The sequence below is a fragment of the Sitophilus oryzae genome, unplaced genomic scaffold (assembly GCF_002938485.1).
Source record: "Sitophilus oryzae breed Bouriz unplaced genomic scaffold, Soryzae_2.0 scaffold_177_pilon_pilon, whole genome shotgun sequence".
Lineage (NCBI taxonomy): Eukaryota > Metazoa > Arthropoda > Insecta > Coleoptera > Curculionidae > Sitophilus > Sitophilus oryzae.
In genome coordinates, this window is record NW_022146479.1 from 4,620,218 (window position 1) to 4,644,710 (window position 24,493).

Sequence of the window (24,493 nt, forward strand, 5' to 3'; positions counted from 1 at the left end):
CAAATTGTCACCCTGTATACATATCTATACAGCAATCCTTTGAACATAATGCCATAAAATGTAATTTCATTTAAATAGAGATTCTTCCAAAATGCAATAACTAGACTCATTATTATAAAAAGTGTGTTCTGGAAGAATTGTTTTTTATATTTTATCTGTTTTGCAACCAATAACTGTAGCAATCAATTAAAAATAAAATAAAGCATCATGAGTAAAAGGTAAGAGAGGCAGATAGAAGTAAATGCTTTAAGATATAAACCGTTGAACGGCAAAAGTCGGAAGTGACTTGAAGTGTCAACGCACTTTCTTCCAGGATGTTTTAACGGGATAAGCAGAGGATCCCTAAGAGAAGAAAAAATATATTAGGGTAAGATGACAACCAAAGGGGAACGAACCCACCCTCAAATTTATTCAGTAACGAGATATATGCTTAGAGAATGAAATTTAATGATCAGCTTTAACTTCTTGACATACCTTTGAGAGTTATAAGATTTCCAGAGTCATATTAACACGAAATTCTTCCTACAACGATATGTATCTAGGTTATTTAAGAGCAAAATCATTATTATTTTGTAAAGATAATTAACATTTCTTTTAAATATTTGTTAACCCAATAAATTGGCTAAAAACAAATTTATTATATAATAGGCTAAAAAACATCGAACAAATTCAGTAAATTATACAAAAAAACAAAGTTAAGATTATTTTATTTTAGATCAGTCTGCTCATCTCATAAATTTAAAAAATACTTATGATCTATTAATATTATTGTTCTAAAGAGGAAAAAATTGGCGCCGGGAGGCACGTATAGCCGCCCATACTAAAATATGTTAATAAAGAGTTGGTAGGCAGTTCTTTTAGTTTCAAAGTAAAGGAATTTTTCCAAAAATTTTTTTTAGCTTTTGCTGATTTTAATGTTATTACAAATTTTGTTGCAAATATTATTCCTAATCTTAAATTGAAAACCGCGTTTCGCTAGCTACTGTAACTTTGGAGTTAATATCCATACCTCCTTACCAACCCCCCACCCCCACCAAAATCTAATGGCCAGATTCTCGAGTGCCACAGTATTTTTGTGTCAAATTTGGTTAAAATCGGTTTAGCGGTTTTTGAGTTATCGTGTTACAGACGGACAGACAGACAGACACCATGAAAATATTTTGTATTTAGGTCATTTATGACCCAAATAACTCATTTTGAGTGAAATTAAAAAAACTTTTTTTTGCCGATCTTAATAGCCTACCATCCTATTGATATGGTCGGCTAAAAATATTTAATAGTTATTAAGTTTGAAGTTTTCATGTATACCAAACAATATAGTAAAATGTTTACAGTAATTCTGTGTCTTGAGTAACATTAACAGTTTCTTATGACACGTACTTCTATCAAAAATAAAAGTTTCTGAAAGGCACATTATACTGCCATAACTGCCCAAATATTTTAAACACACTGTACGACTTTCCAACAAAATATGTTCGAAATTCCTTTGCAACGATTGAAAAAAACGATTTGTTGTTATTCAGTTCAACAAGCACTCAATTCAGCTAATAACACTTGTTTGTTTACTTGCTTCCAATATATTTTTATTTTTCTAAAGCAAAATAAAATGAATTTTGTTTGAGATATTGTCGACTACAACCTGCTTAATATAATAAATTTATTATTTTCATTTTTGTTCGCCTGTTTAAAAAAATAAATACCGTATGATCGAAAAAAAAAAAATGGCGTCCAGTTGGCTTGGAAATGACGATCGATGACATTTCCCATATAATTTTACATATAAAATGACAGCGATCTTCATTTCATAGCCATCGTTGACGCCGTTTTTATTCGATCATACGGTGTATTTTTTATATCCAAAACATTCAGTTTTAAGACACTATACTGTGTGTCTTAAACAGGGTGAGTCTTAAATAAGTGCATATATTTTTAGGGGTAGTATATTTCGACCCCAAAAACACGTCTATGCTTTTTTTTTCGCGAAAATAAAAATGAATTTGAAAAACGGTAAAGAGAAAATATATTTCTTTTATCGAGATCTACCAGCCCTGAAAATATTTGCAATTATTTAAGACTCACCGGCTTAGAAATACGTAGTTTCCATAAAATCAATAAAATGAAAAATATATGTAATAATATAGATGTACTGATTTCTTTCGAAAATCGATATTTATGAAACTATGAACCCGTCCTGGACATAAACGGTACATTGTGAGACAGGAAATTGAAGAGAGAAACAAGTCCTATAACATAGGATACAACATTTTAATGAACAGTGCTTTCCATAAAATCAATAAAATGAAAATTATAGGAAATAATATACAAGTACTGATTTCTTTCTAAAATCGACATCTATGAAACTATGAACCCTTCCTGGACACAAACGGTACATTGTGAGACAGGAAATTGTAGAGAGAAACAAGCCCTATAACATAGGATACAACATTTTAATGAACAGAGCTTTCCATAAAAGCAATAAAATGAAAAATATAGGAAATAATATACAGGTACTGATTTCTTTCTAAAATCGACATCTATGAAACTATGAACCCTTCCTAGACACAAACAGTACATTGTAAGACAGGAAATTGTAGAGAGAAACAAGCCCTATAATATAGGATACAACATTTTAATGAACAGTGCTTTCCATAAAATCAATAAAATGAAAAATATAGGAAATAATATACAAGTACAGATTTCTTTCTAAAATCGACATCTATGAAACTATACCCTTCCTGGACACAAACGGTACATTGTGAGACAGGAAATTGTAGAGAGAAACAAGCCCTATAACATAGGATACAACATTTTAATGAACAGTGCTTTCCATAAAATCAAAAAAATGAAAAATATAGGAACGCGACGTGTATTTGTGAGCAGTCCACCTGTTTATCAAAAATATGTTAATACAAATTTTGTGAAAGTGAATCGTTAATAATTTCTTATTTTACGCGTATAAAACTATCTATTACAAGTAAAAAAAACTATCTGTTACAAGTAAAAAAAACTACTTGTTACATCTAAAAAAATATTTTTTTAATTTTTATTACTTTTTTTAACATTTCAAACTACACTTTTTGAAATCTGTCCTTTAAATCCTTCCATTTAATAGCTGTTAGTAAGAAGTTTCACTTCAAATATGCGCACATAGTGAACACACAATTTTTTACTTTGATAACTGATAACACTCAAGATATCAATGAATAATATTGGCAATACTGTTATATGTTGGCATTACTGTATTAGAGGATTGGGTACTGATGTTATAACTAATTATCGATCGAAAATGTTTAAACGCAAAATACGGCCGTTTATGCCGCAAAAAAACGTATATTTTGACACTCTCAAGGAAATCAAATTTATAGGGTATTTAACGTTGACCCAGAACTGTAATTTCATATGATTATGATATCAAATATGTCTCGTACATTGAAACAACGCAATATTGTCTTCGGACAGGAAAAATAAGGTAGAGTAAATATTACAAAAGATTGTTATCCTAAACATTCAATTATTAAAAAATACTAGAGGAGGGTAGTTCGTGAACGAACTAGTTCCAATGAACTATTCCGACCCAGGAATGAAAGGAACTAGTTCCCGGTTTCTATTCCGGGATCAAGACTGTGACCGATATACAGAGAAGACCAGGCTACTAGTAACATAGCAAGTTGCCGGACGAATTTACGTTTACCCGTTTTGCATTCGTACTCGAGAGTCATTGGTCGCGTTCATCAGGACGTAGCGCTACCGCAGCGATCACTAATTTTCTGCTGAACGCGCCGATTAGTTGTGAGCGCTCTGGGATCAGTCGCCATTTTTTCCATCAGATTTAGAATACGCTACGCTACCGATGCATGATGGATTAAACGTCACATACGCCAAATGTCACAAAATGTTTTGGAAAACGAAAACAAAGCATTTTGTTTATTGTTCTCGGTTGACTAATTTCCCTCGATCTGTGCCAAAAATTGGTGAAAACAATTTAATATGCATTACTTATGATTTTGATCTAAAAAGCACGTTCAGCAGGACAACCAATCGATGGTACATCGCTCACTGATCAACTTGTCCTGATGAACGCGACCATTTTTTGATCAAGTGTGCTACTGTATACATTTGGTAGGCCATATTTATGCTTTTAAAAAATAAAATCCAGGTCTGTATTTAACAAAAATCGTTTCCCCTCTCTTATTCTTGCTTAATGATGCATTGTCGTATTAACGTTGGTTGAAGAAATAAGAAGATGCGCAACTTTATGGGCGATTTCGTGGAAGAAAACCTGTCGAAGATGTAGCTTAGCTGGTTTAGCTCTGCGTTGAAGCGCGCTGACAATCGTTTACAGCGCAGCAGATGAAGAATACTGTACCGCAGTTCTGCTTTCAGTCGACAGAGTGAGTGGTTGCCGGAGACAGTGTTGCCAGAACTACTGATTAATTTGTAGATTTACGAATTTTGTGTAGTAGTAGTACGGGATCCGTAGTAGTACATATAACGGATTTTTTATCATTAAACAATTTAACATAATATTATGATTAAACAAAGAATGGCGTCAGAGTTGGCTTGGAAATAAAGATCGCTGATAGTAAATGTCAATAGTCGTAATTTCCAAGCCAACTAAACGACTTTTTTCGATCATACGAAATATGCAGTACCTATAAAAGAATTTCTATTTTTGTTGTTTATTCTATGTTTAACACGAATAAATATTCAATGCATAAACCCGGATTTTTCATCCAAAGATATTTTCGTCAAACGTATTACAGATATTACACATTTTAATATGGTAACACTGTCGCTTTAAGTTCCACACCGTCTTCAATATGACTTCGCTGGCCGAATTAGAAAAAATGAGTGTTTTATGCGTTGGCCGCAGAACGATTGGTGTCCACACCGTACAGCACTTGAGACGTAAGGGGAAATCAAATCAGCCTCATCACGAATTCGTCCATTAGGTTGGGTTGCGTATCTTCCCAATTCTTTCAATTAACGGTATTAATTTGAAATAGCCTAGCCACCCGCCCCCAGAGGTTTTTTAATATTGTTATATAGGACACCGTGCATATTATGAAAATATATAAAAGATAAGATAAATATATACATATATTATTTCCCTCTAATGTAGGGCAAAAAATACCTACAATCTTTGTACTCTACTCTAAAATTTGATTATCATTTGGCCTAAAATACGAAAATAATTAAAAAATATTAGTTAAAACAAACTGGTATTTAATGTAAAAAAAATGTTATCAGTGTTCACAATCTTTTACTACTATACGGCGATTACAAGGCTATTTGTATTGGTCAAACACAGTCAGAAACCTTTAATACAACAGTTAGACATCACAGAGTAACTTAAGTAAATATAAAAATATATACATAACCAACACACATACGCGATCTTACATCAATGAAAATATATCTTCATCTAAATATGTGTATATTTGAAAAAACAATAACAAGTAAATACAAATATATTTGTTATTATATTCAATAAATAATTATTAATTAATAAATATTAGATATATTTGTGTTTCAGGTGAGATTTTTCAGGTTCAAGATAAGCTGCACTTTTGTCAGAAAAATAAGAAATACTAAAATATATATTTCTAATATATTATGACGGATATTTCTTCTGAAATAGTGAATAAACGATACATCTAGATAACTGCATTGATAGAATTATTAATAATTTAATTTAAATAGCACAATTTTCAGCGATTATGATGTACTTTAAATATTAAAAATGTTTAAACCCGGCTAATACCAAAAACACCGGTATTTCGTCGAAAAATAAAAGTAATATTGCTTATATTATATTTATAGTATATTTATTAAAAACCTTTAAATTTCTAGTCTTGTATGTAAATGTGTAAAATGTAAATATTAAATGTATCACCTGTTTTTTTTACATTAGAAATACCGTATGATCAAAAAAAAACGGCGTCCAGTTCGCTTGGAAATGTTGATCGATAACATTCTCCTTATAATTTTATATATTATAAAAAATTACAGCGATCTTCATTTCATAGCCATCGCTGACGCCGGTTTTTTTTGATCATATGGTATTTATTAATAGAAATAGTAGGTATATTAGCACCACATTCGGTATGAGTTATAGACTTAGTCCTATCAAAACTTAATGATATAAAATTAGATAAAAAATTCGCGAAATAAAATTTCTTTTTACATAACAAAAGGCTAATACAATAAAAAATTCAATTAGCTTATCATGTTTATCTGAAATGCGGCTTGTTATCAAATAAATATACAATCCTTATCTCTCAATTTGATAAAACATGAAGTAAGTAGATACCTATATAAATAATAATTTTGAAAAAGCCTAAATAATTTAAAGGCAAAATAAAAGCTAAAAAAATACAAAAAAAAGAAAGACTTCATTTTACAAAAAATAATAGGTATGATAATATATATTTAAGATGTGTGCAGACAAAAAGCTACAAAATATTGAATTTATCCAATAAATTTCCAGAACCAAAAAATATATAAAAAAATAACCAAACCAGCTCCACATACTGGAGCAAAGTGGAATTAATTCTGAAGACGTAAACAAAATTACAGCTAACTTTAAGTAAAAAAAATATGCATTGGTATAATAAAATGTTATGCATTTATCTAATAAAGTAAATGATATAAAAAAAAACAAATTGTGAGGAGTAAATAAAAAATACTTTACAGTCTTTAACTAGGCAATAAAAAGATTTTAACAGCAATGTATTTGGCTTTATGATTTTGTAATTAAAAGCAGTTAAAATAAATATAAGGCTGTAAACTGTTTACTCTTCTTATTCTTTTTGATAATATTAAATATAATTTAAGAGTGTAGTAAGTTAAAAAAATAATAGACAGTGAAATTAAATAAATAAAATAAAACTTACCGGAAGAATAAATTCATGTAAACTCATTATGAAGCTGAAATATAAAAAAAAAATCACTTTAATAAATAAATATTAGCGATTAAGTTAAATAATGCAAACTGACATGTAAACAATTGTATAACAACTAAAAAAGAGTACCCATTTATTCGGGTTTTCGCAGTGATTTGGAAAGAAAACATTACCTAAAAGACCTGCAACCAACAATTCTCAAACAGACGACATTCTCTGAGGCCCATGCTTTCAAAGCTCATTCCAGATGGATAACATGAAAATTTAATATGGCATGTAAAATTTGTACTTGCTAATTACTGTTTATCCGTATACCGAAAGGTTATGAGGAGTTTTCTTTTTACTGCCTTTTTCAGTCTTGACGCCAAGAACCGATACAACCTGTTTTGCTACCGTTGGACAGGATGAAGTTATTTTTTTCGCAAAATAATTCAAGTTTCAGGCAAGAAAATTAAACAAGTTGCGAACCTATATCAACTCGAAAAACACTGCATTCGAACGATCTGGATAATAAACATTTTACTTGTTTTATTATGTGTATTTTTTAAACACATAAAAGTTTATTTGATTTGATAACTGCCGCGCTCAAGTCAAGAGGTCACAGGTTAATCAAATGCTTAGTCCTTTAGCAAGCCAGTATGTTGTCCGATAAGGTTTTTCTAAAAGTTCGAAAAATCAGACGATTTGAGCCTTATTATTTAAATAGTTGACCTCTAGTGGCCTTTTGTAGCCTTTGCGTAAAGATCGTCAATGTCAACAGTTAATTTGCCGGTGAAGGCCACTCAACACGTTACTTAAAACTAGATTCAAACATTTTCATAGGAGAACTTTTAATGGTATTTGACAGGGCTAGATGTTAGAAGTGTTTTTAAAACTTACACGAGAAAGCAACAGCACAGTAAATAATAAAAATTACAAAACATAAGAACGATCGTAGAACCACTTGCGCTGATACATGACACTACTAGCTAACTTACAAGTGCACTACCCCCCTTCCGCTTAACTGATATCGCGATGGAACAAACTCTGACGTCAGCTGTTATTGATTCTAGAGAACAGTAGGAATACTTAACAGCAATGGAGTTAAATTAGCAACAACGGATAAACACATGACAAATTCACGTTTACCGACAGCAGTTTTACAATTGCGCTTTCAAATACTGATACGAAGTATTTCATTTTTGGACAGTACGCCACACCAAACATTTCCCGGTGATGTCATTATGACATCACATCCAACTCCGCTTCGGGCAAAATTAAGGCCTTGATTCGAATTACTTTGAGATCTCTTGGCTTATTCTCTAGTATTTTATTTATTAAAAATTGTTCGTCTTTACATTGTTTGTCTGATATACTTACATTTTATAACACAACACTGAAACTGAAACACACCTGCCGTTTTAGTTTACATTAACACATATTTTTTTTAACAAGAAAACATGTTTAATTATTATTTATTTATTTATTAACTAGTTTCTGTCTGAACTACTCAGTATCAACAATTTGTTTATTATCAAGTATGCAACCAAACATACGTATATAGACATTTGGTTCTTTATTTTGACATAAGCTAATCAGCTGAGTGACAGTGACAGTTTGTGGTGACAGTGACAGTGACAGTTTGTGGTGACAGTGACAACATGGTGTCAACTAGGTGGTTTTCGTTTTTGTGGGAATTAAGTTGCAGTTTGGCAGTTGAATTTTGTAAAGTATAGTTTTTAGCAAATTTTAATTTTTCAGCATTAAAGTAATAAAAAATGCATTCAAACAAATGAACCAAAAATAGAGCATTGATGCTTTTCATTAGAATTTCATTTAAACATGTCACAGTGTAAGCAAAGTCCTCAAGAATTTATCAAAGATGTTTTTACACCCCAAATTGCTGTTCTGTGTACATCATCTGCCGAAAAATGCTGCGAGAAAAATAATTTGGATTTTACTGAATTGCTACAACCCTTCTCAAAGCTAACAAATGATGGTATGAATCTTAAAGTTACTTATTGGTAAGTAATATATAAAAAGATATGACTAATTTTTGTAGCTACATACAAAGATGTAAATGGAACGACTATGGTTGTTAAGAATTTAAAAGTTTCTTTTCTTGATGTGAACCTAAGACCCCCACAGACAACCCTAGCTAGAAAATTGTTAAATTCCTCTGTTAGTGAAGCTCCGGAACCAAAGATAAAAGTACACGAAGCAAAAGAATATAAATTGGAAGTACCCTTATCAACTCCATGGTTTGAAACTTGGAGGGATACATTTATGAAAGTCCAATATCCCTCAGACCATGAGTTTACAAAGCATTACTTGGCATGTCTAATGGTAGTTTCCTCCAGTGATAATAATCCTATTGATGCTATAGCACAATTACTTCAAAAGTTGAATCAAATTCAACTTAATAGTTCTACTGGTAAACTACCGAAATGGTTTAGTGCAAATACATTAAAGTATTATGTAATTATTCATGACAATGTGGATGGCAAATTAACTCTGTAAGTTTTATGCATATAAACATAAAATGTTAGTTAATTATTAGTTACCAGCTATATCAATATTTATTTTTTTAGAGCAAGTGAGACATTTGAGTGCATGAAAAAAACTTATGGAATAGCCAATTGTTTTTTACTAAGAATGAATTCAAGACCACCTGGGTCTGCTGATAACGAACATCTAGCTGATCCCTGGAGTCAGTTTTTGAATGTCAAAATTGATGCTAAGAATTATCAAGTTACACCCGAATATTCACCTGGACCTGATAGACATCAGTCTCTGGAAATTGGTCAGGAGGCAAATGAAAAGAAAAGTTTAAATTATCATCCACTTAGTCCAGAAGTTGATGATTTAATGGTAATCAGTTATATTTTAATTAACAAACAATATCTTCAATGCACAAAGTATTACAAGATGATCCAAAAACAATATTTGTAATGTCACTCGACTGATCTGAGAATTGTAATTTGTTAATGTTTTTTAGGTGGATTTTGATATAGACAAAGATGAAAGCATCCAAAAAAGGAACAAATCATTTACTCATGGGTGTTGCTTATCAGTTGATGATATTGAACAAATTAAATCCATGGTTTATGAGTTCACCTCTTCATGTCTTCTGCCATATATCGAGAAGCAGCTCGCATTGCTATATGATTCCATATCAAATAAAAAAGGAATGAGCAAATCATTGTTTAGTGCCACAAAAAGATGGTTTAGTACTAACAAACCTGGAGCAAGTTCTATTGCTATTAATAATTCAATGTAAATTGAATTAATACTTATAATATCCTACGTTAATTTTGAACTGACCCCTTTTTTTCATATGGTTATCTAAAATTATGATACTTTTTTCTAGATTTTATCTGGTAGAATCTTTCTATTTTTAAATAAATAGTAAAATTAAGAGTTATAAAATAATAAATATCAACAATTAATTTATATGATTATTTTTAGTTTAAACAATATATTATTGTTTTTTAATTTAAAATACTAAAAAGGACTGTTGCTTCTGCATAACATTTTTTTATTTAAATGTTTAACGAACTTGTAAACTGTTAATTTTTCTTATTTTTAACAGGCTTTACTTTTTTTAATTTTTTCAGCTATGTAGATTTTTTCTATATTTTGTCACCCGATCCAACTTTTTACTGTAACGGGTGCATCTCAAAAGCGGCTCATCCCTATAACTTTTTTATTTTTGGGATTTGGTATGTTAGTATATGACATAAATAATTATTGAGGTATTAAATTGTTTTTAGTCACTTCCGGTTTCACCGGAATACACAACCGGATACTACAACTTTTGATTTTTACATACCACTCTCGGTATTTTTTTACTTTATTCGATAGAAAATGACATTCTGAATAGAATGACATATCATATGTCAACTTTGACATTCTCGCTTAATAAAAAATCGTATTTTAAATTTCAATCTAGAGTGCCATAGTTATGTTAAAAACACTTATTCTTAATCAAGGAGCCTTGGAAAAATAGATTTGATCGTCTAACGTTTTTACTGACTTGTCTCTGAATATATGAACTTTTGTCTCTGAATATATGAACTGTATATTAAAACTTGACTAAAAAAATTAAATGGATGTTTTAGCTTAAAAATTAAAACCTGTTAAAAGTAGAGTAGAATAAAATGTACACTTTAGTTTAATGGTATGATTTTTTAGATATGCAACAGATGCGCCTGAACTTCAAATCAGACGACTAGCAGACTTGTATTTTATGTTTGGGAATTATTCAGCAGCATTTCAAGCGTACCACAGCGCTAAGAGGGACTACAATGCTGATCAAGCATGGCTTTATTATGCCGGTGCGCTAGAAATGGCGGCATTATCAGCCTTTATGGCGAACGAATCTTCTAAGAAAACGTTAAGTTACATGGAAGAAAGTATTACAACTTATTTAAATCCTTGCAAGTAAGGTTTTTAGCCACTATATTAATTGAGATTGAACTAATATTGGTATAATTTTTAACATAGACAAGTAAAATGTCATCAATATCGTTCATATGGCAATATAAATAATATTTTGTTTTTTTTTTTATTAAAATAGCCATCTTCAAAATACTAAACAAAAAAATCTGTATTAAGTATGTAAGGTCATAAAAATATTTTATTTTCATACTAAATTTAAATTTTTAATGTGTTTATATTCATAATTGCTGGAGTATTTATATTAAGTATTCTAATTATATTTAGATAATTGTAATTGTTAAGAAACCACAATTTTTATCTAGGATTAATCTCTGTTTATAATTCACATTGACGATTTTGTTTATAGGCTTCGAAGCAAAGTACTACTTGTCAAATTATGCCACTAAAACAAACATTTTAAGAAAAAAATGTCTTTATCTAAAGAAACATTAGGTAGCAAATAATTTAAACAAAACACCTGTCCTTTTTATTTATTATATCCACCTCTTTGTAATACTTTAATATACTTATAAATTAATTTAATAAATAAAAAGTAATGAAAATTTTCGATAGTATTCTACTATTTTAGAATGACTCAGTTTGCAACAAGGGCCACAATACTCAGTTCAGAATGTCTAAAACATGAGCAACTCTACGGCGAAGCTGCCCATCAGCTAATACGTATGACGAGTGAAGATTCTGATCTTCGTTCGGCTCTACTTCTTGAACAGGCGTCGTATTGCTTCATGCTCTCGAGCATGCTTCGTAAATACGCTTTTCACATGGTGCTTGCCGGTCATCGTTTTTCCAAAGCCGCTCAGAAGAAGCATTCGCTGAGGTGCTACAAGCAGGCATATCAGATCTATGAGAATACAGGGTGGGACTTAGCGGCTGACCATATCCATTATACGATTGGACGTCAAGCAAATAACCTACAAAAATTCAATGAGGCTGTGGAGTCTTTCGCCAAGCTCTTAATTGGCGAGAGCAAACAAAATGCTCAGCAACAGGGTGTTTTTTTGAAGGAGTATTTAACAATTTTAGATGTAAGTAGAAAAATTGATATGTAGATATTTTAGAACACTGGGTCACCCTGTATATCATTATATCATTTCAATTGCTATTTATGCGTGATTGTGATTTTTTCCAGTCCAAGTTACAGAAAGACAATTCAGAAGACACTCCAGTACTTCCAGTGCCAGATCTAACTAATACTTCAGTCAAAGTCTTAGTTGGGCCAACAAGGCCATTATCAACTCCGGGCCAAGTTCCAGCCTTGGGTATTAGTTTTTCTAGCTGCGAAGATCCTTCTGTTGAATCCAGGTGGCAAAAACTCGAAGAAATGATAGTTTCTGAAGTCAATGGTGTAGCTCCTTTAATTTTCAAACCAATGATCACACTCTACACTAATAGCACTCTGGAAAAGAATACTCCGGTAGCCATAATTAATGAACCAATCCAAGTTTCAATAGAGTTGTATAACACTTTACAGACTGTGGTGTTACTAAAAGACATTTATTTGCTCTGGAGCTATGAGAACGAGACTGAAGTTATTTTTAATAAAGTATTGACTGAAGATGTAGACCAGTACATTAAAACATTTATTACCAAGTCAGTTATTATACAAGGGAATTGCAAACAAGATTTAGTTTTATCATTGACTCCTTTAGTTACGGGAAATGTGACAATATCAGCCGTTTGCTATACTTTATCTGGCTCCACAGCTTCTACAGAAAGTATTTTTGTAAAAGGAAAAAAGCTGATTAATATTTCGAGTAATAGCGACGCTATCAAACCTATATGTATTAAAATAGTCCCCTTTGCGCCATGTTTACAAGTAAGAATAATATTCATGTTCTAAGTTAATTTACTTAAAAAAAAATCTTTTTCAGATGACATTTTCAGATTTGAACTTAGAATTCCTAGCAGGGGAATTACAGAGAGTGTCTGTTACTCTTCAAAACACCGGTTCTGTTCCTTTAAAAAATGTTTTATTAGCCACGTCGGTTCCTTTGTCGGTTGACAGCGAATTAAAAGTCGATCCTAAAGAATATACATACCAAGATGCAGAAAACGTTCAAGTGAGAGAGAAGCTGGCCAGAAAAAATCACATAACTACACTCCCTTTACCAAATAACAGGTTGGATAATGGTCATTCGATTTCATTTCATTTATGGCTTAGGGCCCCGGCCAATAAGGGGCCGACTTCCATTGATTTGTTGACTTATTATGAGAATATTGATTCTGCAAGCATACCCAAGTAAGCACTAATGTACCTATATGAAAAAAATGTATAGGTACTTAAAAAAGCGAATCTAATTATTTAGAAACAAAATTTTCCGTTGTTTAATATAGAATTTTTTTTATTGCAGATATCGTTTAATAAGGCACAGTTGGAATTTGTCTGTACAAGAATCAATTTCCATTGATGTATCTCCACAAACTAGTTACAATTCAATCTCCGAAGAGGAATTAGCTTTAGCTTTGAAAGCTACAAACTTAAATAATATCCATAATTCTATCTCAACCGAGATAACTTTGTTGAAAGTTTGTTTACTCAGCAATAAATGGTTTTTAACGAAAGACATGGTCACTCCAAAATACATCAATTTAAATTCTCAGGAATCAGCTCACATTTTAATAAAAGCTAAAAGACGAGTCTGCAAAGATAGCCAGTATTCTTTCATTCCTTTGCATACTGACAAGATATCTGCTCCACATTTATCTACAGCATTGTTATCTTTTGCTAGAAAAACTGATAAAGCCTTACTAAATGTTTTTGAAGTAAACCATGATGTTAGAAAATTGAAAGATTGTACGTTGGTTTTAGAATGGAAAGCTTTGGTCTGCGACGCTTCAAACAGAAGAGTTATAAATGGCCAGACATGCGTACCAATCAAAGTATACAGAAATGAACAAATACAGTTTGAAAAACTGATATCAGACTCGCTAATTGAATTAAGTAGTTCAGTTGAGAATACTGATAAAAAGGAATTTAGTCAGAACCAAGTGTTTTATAATCTTCTGCATACACCTCTTGTTAAACATAATTTTACAAGAACCAAAACTTGTGTGGTACCTGTTACTCTAGTCCTACATAGCCTTGTTAGTCATGTCATTGAAGTGACAGTAAATACTATAGAAAAAAGAAGCAAACCCGTCAGTAACAAAACGATTAAAACGAATTTGTTTATCCCACAAGCCACTGGAAATTTTTGTTGGCTAGTCAACGGGAAAATATTGAGAACCTTGGATCCATTAACAACAACCACGGTTCAACTCTCTGTGATAGTAACCAGTCCTGGTACATTTGACTTAGGAGCGAATTTAGGAGTCTTTTGCAATAGCTTAGATAAAGATGAAGATCCAGTTTTACAACTATGCGAAATTCATTCTGCTTTAATAGTTTTAGATAGTAATAGTTAACGTTTGTATATGTTTATGGAAAAATGTAAATATTTTAACTAAAATATTTAAGTAAATATTCTCGCCAATATTAAATAATCAGTTAATAATGTTATATAACTATATAAGTTATTGTTTAATATATCCTATTTCTTTTTTATTAAAAAAATCTTAGTAACACAGTTTTATAACGTTTTCATCTATATTTCCTTAAAAATTAATTATTGGTAAATCCCAGACTATATAATAAGAGTGGTAGAGTAGTCGCTATAGTCTGTCCAACGAGAAGATCCTTGACAGTGATAGATGTGTCTGTCATTTTAATTTCAAAGTAGTTTATTTTACTTTACAAAGAAATAAGTTGGTACAACTGGAACGCATAGCAGGAATTATTTAAAATTTGATTGACAAGATGACAAGTGATTACTTCAAAATATTGTGAAAAAAACTGTATAAAACTGAAAAAATGTTATCGAGTTATTTTATTTAATAAAAACGGTATGTGTTAATTCAAAACAAACAAGAACAAGACACTACATACCAAAAAAATATAAAAAAGAACTATTATTTACTTTCAAGCTTTATGAAACTACCCGCATTTATGATTATATTTATCAATATAACTTATGTACAAATACAAATTTGTAATATTCCACAGGAATAAATAAAACAACATAGGTAAATAAAACAAACTATTTTATTAATAATAACACCTACCAAATTTTATACCTTAAAGGTTGATTAATTAACTTTAATCTTAATTTTTTTAAACCAGTACCTTTTGACATTATTTTTCTGCAGTACTAAAATCCATTATTTACCTATCGTGTGATATCGATATTTTACAGCTACTCCAGTTTTTAGTATGTGTTTAGTTTGATCCTTCTACCATATACAAGATGCACTTATCTACGACGAAATGGTATACAAACTTTATCGATAGCAACTTCATTGGTGTATAAGACTTTCTGCCCTGGCAGCGAGTATTAACCATAAACTGTGCTCTGGGTCTACAGTTAATTTTCACTCGATTTTTCCTCCACTTGACTTCAAAAGACACAAAACACACGTAATAATACGAATCAAAATGCATCATATTCCAAAACGCAGGGTATTTAACAAAAGTTGACACAAAATTATAACCTAGAATTTGGCAAGACTTTGACAAGCGTCAAAAATGACAAAAATCTAAAGGCGAGTTCATACGCATCGGCGTCCGTTTGTCGTTCATCGTTCCGTCAAACCAATAAAATTGAAATACGATCTGTCATTTTTTAAATAAACCAATAAAACTGGTTAAAAACAACAAGACACGACGTATGACGGATTTATATTTAAACCCATCCATAGATAACTTAAAAATTATCAGAAACTTTTTTTAGTAAAATAAATAGATTGGTATGGGACGTCATCTGCTTTTCTTCTGTCATCGTCTGTCGAAATCTTACCTGAGAAAAAAAACAGAGTATAGTCGCATCTAAAGAAAATACCGTATGATAAAAAAAAACGGTGTCTGTTGGCTTGGAAATGGAACAATCGATGACATTCCCCATATAATTTTAGATATAAGACTCAGCTCACGCATCCAAAATAAAAAGGAGAACATCCAAAACACTTGTGTCTAGCCCTAGCAGGCAACTATAAAGCCCGACCAATCACGTTAGAGTTTTTGACAAACACAAATGAATTAACACCCTTCAAATAACCACGCTAACCAACCCTGATTGGTCCATATACGTATTACTTTTTACAAAAAGTGTAAAAAGTAATACGTATATGGATTGGTCAAGCTCACAGGTCAAGCTTAATAGTTGACTGCTAGGGCTAGACACCTAACCAAAACCCCCAATCGCAAGCACGGTGGGAGCAAGGGGGAGCAATGTAAAGTCGGGTGTGAACGTGAACTATTAAACTATTAAATTTATTGGTAGATTACATATTATTGGTAGATTACAATTTATTGGTAGATTACATATACGTAGAAGCATATTTTATTAAAAGTTACATGAACATGAAACTAACGGTACATATTTTTTACAAGAAATCACAGAAACAAATATTTAGGGCTCCTTGAAAACAAATGTAGATCATATACGTATATGATATATTAGATATATATCTATGATTTATATGCTCTAGAAATCCGAAATAAAAGATATTATCTGTGGATACCTCATTTATACTCTTTGGCCTTGTCATTTAAACCAGGGCCATGTAAGTGAAATATTAAAAATGGTTCCAGCAAAAGTTTCCCAATTATGACGGATGATGGCGCTGATCGTCAAATTTTTGGACAGGGATTTTGCTTACCGACAATACGACGTGAGCTACGACCGGACCAGGACCAATCAGAATGATCAGTGCGGACGTGTGTGTTAATTTCTGTTGTGATAAGTGTGGTTGTGTTTGCAGTTTGATTTTTCGGTTTTGATATTATGTTAAAATTAATTTTGAAGTATTGTATCACCTGTTTTTATGTAATAGTACTTTTTTTAGTTCTATGATTGTTTCTATGTTATGATTTGTTAATGTTTGTTTAACAATGTTATACCAAAGAGGTTATACTTAATATACTTATCAATTTGCATAGCCTAACTTTTTTATCAATAAACTTTGTAAATTTTCAGATTATTTAATTCCTGTTGTTTCCGTTTGTAATTTTATTTTTAAGACATTTTATGTGATTGTTTCACATAATATGTTTTAAAAATAAAATTGCAAATAGCGAATAAAAATAGTTAAAATAAAAAAGTGTATTTTACAATTCCCCCCGGCCCCGCACCCCTTTGGCTAACCTATAATGTCAGCTATGTCGAGAGATGGCGTTAAGAAAATGGAACCGATTTATTACAAGGAACTTGGGCTTCTTTTTCGTTAGTATATTCTGTGATTTAAACGTCACGTCAGGTCAAATTCCCTCAAAATTTTTTATAATTTTATTTATAACAAACATTTTGTGCTTTGATATTATTCTTGGTGCAAAATTTCTCCCGCAGTTATGTTTGTATTAATTAAATAATAATGACAGATGGACCAAATAATATTGACAGTAAAGGAATAATAAATCAAAATGTATGGGATGGATTTTCCAAATGGTTTCACTGTATTTGTGTTGTTACATTTGATTTAGAATTAGGGCAAGCTCTTGAGGTAATGTAGACAAATCACACAGACAAGATAATTTTAGTTTAGGAAGTGGTACTCAGTAGTAAATAGATATATAAACGAAGCGTGTCTTTTTAATGAGTTTTTTTAATTCAGAATATCTACCCAAGAGATGTGAAATTATCAAAACAAGATATATCGAATATTTGTTACCTGGCCTTTCCTGATTCAAATTCAGGATGTATGGGCGATACAACTTTTGTTATAAGGCTGCAGTCTAAAAGTGAGAAGATGTTGAGATCTGAACATGTAACTTATAATAGCAAATGTCCACCTCTATTAAAAATTGATGAATCATACCTCTGGGGGTATGTTTATTTTCGACAAGTGAAGGACTTAACTTTACCAAGGGGATATTTCCAAAAGGTAATACTGTACTAATTTCTGAATTACATTATAGCATTTAATCTTTTAATTATTTTATTATAGAGTATTGTTATGCTGTCTTACTTTCCATTTAATAATTTGTTTAGTAAAATATGTAGTTATATTGCACCAGAATATTTTGAGCATGGTGAAGAAACTCTAGAAGTTGCCTGTTATAATATAGCATTATGGTCACCTCCTGTTGCTGGAGTTGCTCTTAGCTTACCAATTTTAGGATCAGTGTTTCAAGTATTTATTAATGTAAGTGACTTGTAAATATTAATTTTAATAATACTTTCTTTTAGACATTTATACCATTATCAGCTACAGGCATTGGTTCTATAAATTCAACTCTTGCTTTATTGGGTAATGAATCAAACGAGAGTCAAAAAGTAATTCAAGTTGATGATCTAAATTTATTTGAAATTTTACAACCTGTTTTATCCCATGTCCATTTATTATGGGAACTTGTTATTACTTCAGAACCTATTGTTGTAATGGCATCATCACCTACTGTTTGTTCCTCTATGGTTTTAGCACTAACTAGGTAGGTATTTAATTTCTCGCATATAGTTATTTATACCATACTGGCAAGCGAAAACCTTGGGTCGGCGTTTTACATGTCTAAGAGTGAATCGCTATGGCGATCTTGTAAGTCAGAGAGAGCAAAAATGTGAAGTATTTAATATTTAACCACTTAATCCGACGCTAGATTCCATGTGTGTAGGAAAATACTTGCTCTTCTTTCTTTATTCAGTACATCTTATGTTACTGAGGGTATTGATCGTACTCTTCATACACATGAAAATCGGGACCCAAGGCCAGCAATGCCGACCCTAGTATGTAACTGTTTTTAGGCTTATTGCTCCCCTTCAGTACTGTGGTGATTATAGGCCATATTTTACAATCCATGATAGTGAATTTAAGCAATATACCAGTAAAGTACATGGCCCTCCACCTGTCATTTTAGGAGTGACAAATCCATTTTTTGCGAAAAGTTTTCAGCACTGGCCCCACACTATTAGGCTTAATGATGAAACTGGTAACATTAATCTAAAATAAAATGGATTTTAATTTTAAGGGTAATTTAATTTTATTAGGGGAAACTCAAAAGTACAAATTAAAAAAGACACATCAGACAAAGATGATTGAAAGCAACAGTGGAATATACACTTCATACAAACCTTTCTTACAAAAAGATAAGAATATAATAAAAAAACTTAAAGGAGGCGTAAAAAGACCTTATGAAGCTCAGTCAATCATGTTAAGTAAGCATTTATTAGAATTAACACAAAGTTTCATGTTTCCACTGGAAAGGTATATTGCAAGTTTATTACCTTTACAGAAGAATATCTCTGCATTTAAGGTAATTAGATATCTAAACATTGAAATGCATTATCAAGATACAGTGTCATTCATAAGCTAGTTTATTTTTAAGTTATAGCTAGCATTTTTAAAGTTAGAAATTAAGAGGGAAAAAAATGATTTTGACACTGTATATAAGGTATGATAGTAGTCTAAATGTGTTACACAATATATTTAGACTATTATGTAGTTAAAAATATGTTTTCAGGCTGTGCCAACTCCCAATCCATTTAATCCAGATGATTTCTTTGCAACTCTGGATAAAACAGGTCCACATTTAACCCTGAACAAAACTGGAATTAAAGGGGACTGGATTGGTTTGTACAGGAAATTTTTTAGATCTCCCAATTTTAAAACGTGGTTTAATGCCAGGTATACTGAATTAAGTTTGAAATTGCAAGCTTTACATGCAGAAGCTTTATCCACAGTGGTAAGTATTTAATAGTAAAATTAATAAAAAATAATTGATTTTGGTTTAATACAAAAAAACTAAATAAAACATATATTTTTAAGGACATTACAAATTGGGTTAGGGGAAGGCCTGAAGTTGAAATTGTCGATATGGTTATGCGCCTCAAGAGCAAAATTTGCAAATGCAATTGCGACGTCCCTGTCAGTGATTCTGTAAAGCAACAATTAAATCAACGAATGCATGACATTGCCACATCACTTCCAGAAGACTTAAAAAATATTTTGCAAATTTCATGATACTGGTTTTAAGGGTTGGACCTTACAACCCTTAAAACTGACTATTTTTGTTTCATTATGAAAATAGACGAATTTTATAACCAGTTGAATTTTGTGTAAAGGATTCATCAGATTATCTAGCTACTCAAAACTATTTTGTTATGATAATTGTTATATTCTCAAGAACAAAACAACACTCAAGTCATTTTTATGGAAGAAAATCTGTTAAATATTGTATATGTTAAATTCGTCCATTGATCAATTTTTTATAAATCTATAAATAAACATTTATTTTTTATGGTCTTTTTTCTTTACCCTTCAAATAATTTTTAAAAAAATTACTAGTTATTAATACAATATTTTTTAAAGCAGAATACAGCTTTAGTTGAAAATTTTAAGTGAAACGAAATACGAACGAGGTTATAAATCGCTGCTAGCGCGAACCGAAATGTTCTTTTTACTCAGGGCCGGATTTCCGCATAGGCCTGCAAGGCCCGAGCCTAGGGGCTCAGCCTGCCTAGGGGCCCCATGCAATGAGTGGCGCGCAATTTTTATATATAAGCTCAAAAGCCTGGCTTATCAAAACGCTTTATCGAAAGTATTAGCTTAAAGGTTAAAGTCATTAAACTCGATTAAAAATTATATGTTCTGTACTACTCGGTAAATTTCCAAAAATTCCCAAATTGACATGGGGGGCCCAAATGTCAAGTGCCTAGGGGCCCTGGATGTCCGGCACTGCTTTTACTTGTTATTCATCTTAACTCATCTCAATTTGTCTTATTATATTTTAGTAATGAGATATACTAAGATTTCCTGTATGTAAAAAGAATACTGCTATAGTCGATATATAAATCAGTTCGTCTAAAATCGCTTTGTATGTATCACACAGTACACACAAAACTACATTGAGAAGAATTATTTGATTGAAGAAATAATTATGAAAAATAAAATATTTCAGTTCATTTTCTTTAGTTAAAAGTGTTTATTTATTTTAAATAAAAATAAAGTAGGAAAAATCAAGTGGATGGTTACTGAAGGATATAGGCAACCAAACATATAACTAAATTATCTCCAGATCACTACAGAAAGAATATACCTATTATTATGCCATCATTTATTATTCTTTAAAAATAATATACATAAAATAAATAGCGATAGAAAATTTATAGAATAATATTACTTATACAGGTGCAAAAATATACATTTATATATGACAAAATTAATATAAAATAAAAAGTTTACGGCTATGAGACACCTATTTCCAATTAAGAATTAATAAAGTTTTCTTATGGAATATTAACTGCAATTTTAAACAGATAAGAATTATCACTTATATAAGTACATAATTCATTTAATAATTATTATTAATATAATATTTCAAATGCATAACTACGCATAATCTACATACAAAATTGAAATACATATACAATAAATATAAATACAATAAAAAGTAAAGAGGCGACTATAAAAATAAGATTAAAAAATTAAAGCACCAAAAGGTTTTGTCATTCTAACTTGAAACTTATAAAATTGAATTTCTTATTTTTTAAAGGCTTCAACTGAATTGATTGCATCTTAAATAGTCTATGGATCAAAGCTTTAAGAAAATCAAATTGTGTAAATTTCAAGTCCTGATGATTTGATTTTGATAAATATACAGTCATAGTATCTCTGCAACTAAATTTATGTAACTGTATTTAAGTAAGCCTGCATGTCCTCAGTGTATAAATTAAGAAATACTACCAAATTCATTTATTGTAGTTTCAGAAAATAGCTTTTCACAAACTTTTGCGTCTACTCCTGTTTTTTTGCTCCAATATATCTATCCAAACCAATATATCTCCAATATATCAGTAAACAATTCTTTCTTAATTTTGTCGCGATTGAGTTGATAGTGCATTCACAACAGCAACCTTAAGTTTAATCAGTACTTCTAGATTGTATTTATTTACTGTCCTGAGTTCTTCTTGGCATGTTTTAATTTCAGGTAACGATAAATTCTAAAAAATATATACCATGTTAGTGCTATAGTTATGTTTATATTTCTTTTATTATTTATATTACTCTATTTATATCTTCTTGAGTTAAAATTCCTTGTTCAAGAAACTCCTGTAATATTTTTTTATGTAGAGAGGTGTCAATTTTTTCACCAGTGCAATGTTTTAATTTAACAACCCTAAAAGAATATACGAAATAACCAAAATGTGCTAAAGTTAAGTGATTTTTTGATTGAAAATAGCTTTAAAAATATCTGAAATAAAATATCAAACAATCTTACCCACGGACACCATTTTTTTCAAAATCAATATTTGCAGATTTTTCTGTGGACTGTTTTCCGATCTCTTGTTTATCATTAAATAATTCTTTTGACCAAGCATTATCATAATACTCTTCCTGATCCGGTATTTTCATGTCATTTTCATTTGAAAATTCTTGTATAAGCATGTCTAAATACTAATTAAAGATACTCATATAACAATTACATTTTTTAAGACAAGAAAAAAAACTTACTTCTGCATTATCTTTATTAATGGAAGCACAATAAGGTTCAATGTACGCCAAAAATTTATCCCATTCTTCATTTTTTAGTTCAACAATATTTGGTATTTCTTCACATATATTTTCATTGTAAAATTTTGCTTTTTCATCTGGATGTTTTCTTTTTAGTGATGTCTATGATTATAATGAATTTCATAAAGATATCAAGTTTTACAAATTATCGATACTGTGATATATTTGATTATTATTTTGTATAAATATTAAAACGAAATTGTTTAGTTTGTAAAGTGTGAATTATTTTTTATATATTAAGGAATTTGATCTGGTTAGTTTTTGTATGTACTATCTATTCTTGTATCGATATATTTTAAACCAGAATAAAGCACTTCTCAATTAGTTAGGTTAGTAATTAGCCTTTGTTGTATTAGTCTCGACTAATATAAATGAGTAAATATCTAAATTAATAAATAATAATAAATTATATAAAACCTAGTATTATACAGTTACAAACCTGATCATGGTCCTTCTTATCATGATGTGATTCCCTATGTTCATTTTGAGTATATTCTCCTAAGAAGAACCTAGTACGCAAAGCATTTGTGCACAATAGTTTTTCTAAATCTTTTTGCAGAGGATATAAATCATTTTTGATTATCATTCCGACTTCTTCTTCGACTGCTGTTTCTCCATTTCTGGATAAAACTAGAATGTCCTTAATTACATACCTACCTATCAACTAGCTCTACTCAATAGACTTACTTGATGTATATTCAGGTAATTGTGTTGAGTTGTCAGCTTTTCTGATAATGGGAACATTAGAAAAATCCTTAATATCAACTATTTTCTGTTCTGTTTTTTGGCGAGATAGGGTCCGGTGTACTATCCTGACACCCGATTTTTGCATTTTTCTTTTTTTATATCAAAAAGTAACACTTTTAAGTAGTAATTTTAATTAAGAAATAATGCGGATTATGCAGGGAATATCAAAATATTTTAATTTAATCCTTGATTATTATATATAGACAAGGATTTAATGTTCAACTTAAGTATTTGAACTTTAGTCTTAGTATTTGAAACCAGTTGAAACTAAAAATTTTAAGGTTAATTTGACAATTTTGACATGGATTTGACACATATTTGCATCATATTTGACGTTATGGAGACACTTGATTTGATACCACAGTTTAACTTGAGTTTGACACACATTTGACATGATAGCGGACAGCGACAGATGGAAAAGCAATGTTGCCATCTTTGAATAAGAAGACAAGCCGGAGTCTCATGCATCCGAAATCCGATGACACGACGATCCGACGGTGCTCCTATTGGTCGAAATATTTTGACACCATTTTTATCCGATATTTTTAACTAATCGTCCGACGTCGTATAAAGTTAAATTTTGTTTAACTTTTGTACGATATCGTGTGTTTTTTAACCTCACTTTTTTTGAAAACATTGGTTTTTAAAATCAAGTTTAGTGGGAAGTGGGCAATTTCGGGATATTTGGCGAGGAAGTTATTTTTATAAGTGCAAGGTCAGCCACCGGATCCACACCATTACCATTTATTTTATTAAAAAATTATCAATTCACTTAAAAAAAAAACAAAAAATAATGAATACAGTATATTAAAATTATTATAAAATTCACACCGCGATTTTTTTTTGTAACTCGAGGCAATCGT

General features: G+C 30.7%; 4 protein-coding genes across 14 annotated transcripts in view; 2 read left to right on the top strand and 2 right to left on the bottom strand.

Annotated features, from left to right (window-relative positions):
* LOC115882326 (myocyte-specific enhancer factor 2) overlaps positions 1 to 8,390 on the bottom strand; it is a 104,027-nt gene extending 95,637 nt beyond the window's left edge. For 3 of the 11 annotated variants that reach the window (XM_030900334.1, XM_030900344.1, XM_030900328.1), the window contains exons 1-2: positions 7,785 to 8,087; positions 6,897 to 6,930 (exon numbers count right to left, since the gene is read on the bottom strand). The gene's annotated coding sequence lies outside the window, so the exon portion shown is untranslated. Of the gene's footprint in view, positions 1 to 6,896; positions 6,931 to 7,078; positions 7,757 to 7,784; positions 8,090 to 8,264 lie in introns of those variants that run through there. The other 8 variants (XM_030900336.1, XM_030900331.1, XM_030900343.1 and 5 more) reach the window with 6 other exon arrangements.
* A 111-nt stretch (positions 8,391 to 8,501) lies between these two features.
* On the top strand, positions 8,502 to 14,911 carry LOC115882325 (trafficking protein particle complex subunit 8). The gene is made up of 9 exons (XM_030900327.1): positions 8,502 to 8,883; positions 8,947 to 9,400; positions 9,476 to 9,755; positions 9,883 to 10,160; positions 11,079 to 11,327; positions 11,914 to 12,370; positions 12,475 to 13,161; positions 13,217 to 13,584; positions 13,697 to 14,911. The coding sequence occupies exons 1-9, from the start codon at positions 8,727 to 8,729 to the stop codon at positions 14,748 to 14,750; spliced, it is 3,984 nt and encodes a 1,327-aa protein (XP_030756187.1). The 5' UTR covers positions 8,502 to 8,726; the 3' UTR covers positions 14,751 to 14,911.
* A 2,710-nt stretch (positions 14,912 to 17,621) lies between these two features.
* LOC115882261 (protein DENND6A) lies at positions 17,622 to 20,610 on the top strand. The gene is made up of 8 exons (XM_030900203.1): positions 17,622 to 17,879; positions 17,991 to 18,260; positions 18,324 to 18,509; positions 18,566 to 18,807; positions 19,118 to 19,302; positions 19,361 to 19,626; positions 19,834 to 20,055; positions 20,139 to 20,610. The coding sequence occupies exons 1-8, from the start codon at positions 17,751 to 17,753 to the stop codon at positions 20,331 to 20,333; spliced, it is 1,695 nt and encodes a 564-aa protein (XP_030756063.1). The 5' UTR covers positions 17,622 to 17,750; the 3' UTR covers positions 20,334 to 20,610.
* An 881-nt stretch (positions 20,611 to 21,491) lies between these two features.
* On the bottom strand, positions 21,492 to 24,011 carry LOC115882263. The gene is made up of 6 exons (XM_030900204.1): positions 23,571 to 24,011; positions 23,323 to 23,513; positions 22,824 to 22,985; positions 22,591 to 22,766; positions 22,377 to 22,488; positions 21,492 to 22,312 (listed from the first exon to the last, which is right to left on the bottom strand). The coding sequence occupies exons 1-6, from the start codon at positions 23,713 to 23,715 to the stop codon at positions 22,181 to 22,183; spliced, it is 918 nt and encodes a 305-aa protein (XP_030756064.1). The 5' UTR covers positions 23,716 to 24,011; the 3' UTR covers positions 21,492 to 22,180.
* Between the last annotated feature and the right edge of the window lie 482 nt (positions 24,012 to 24,493).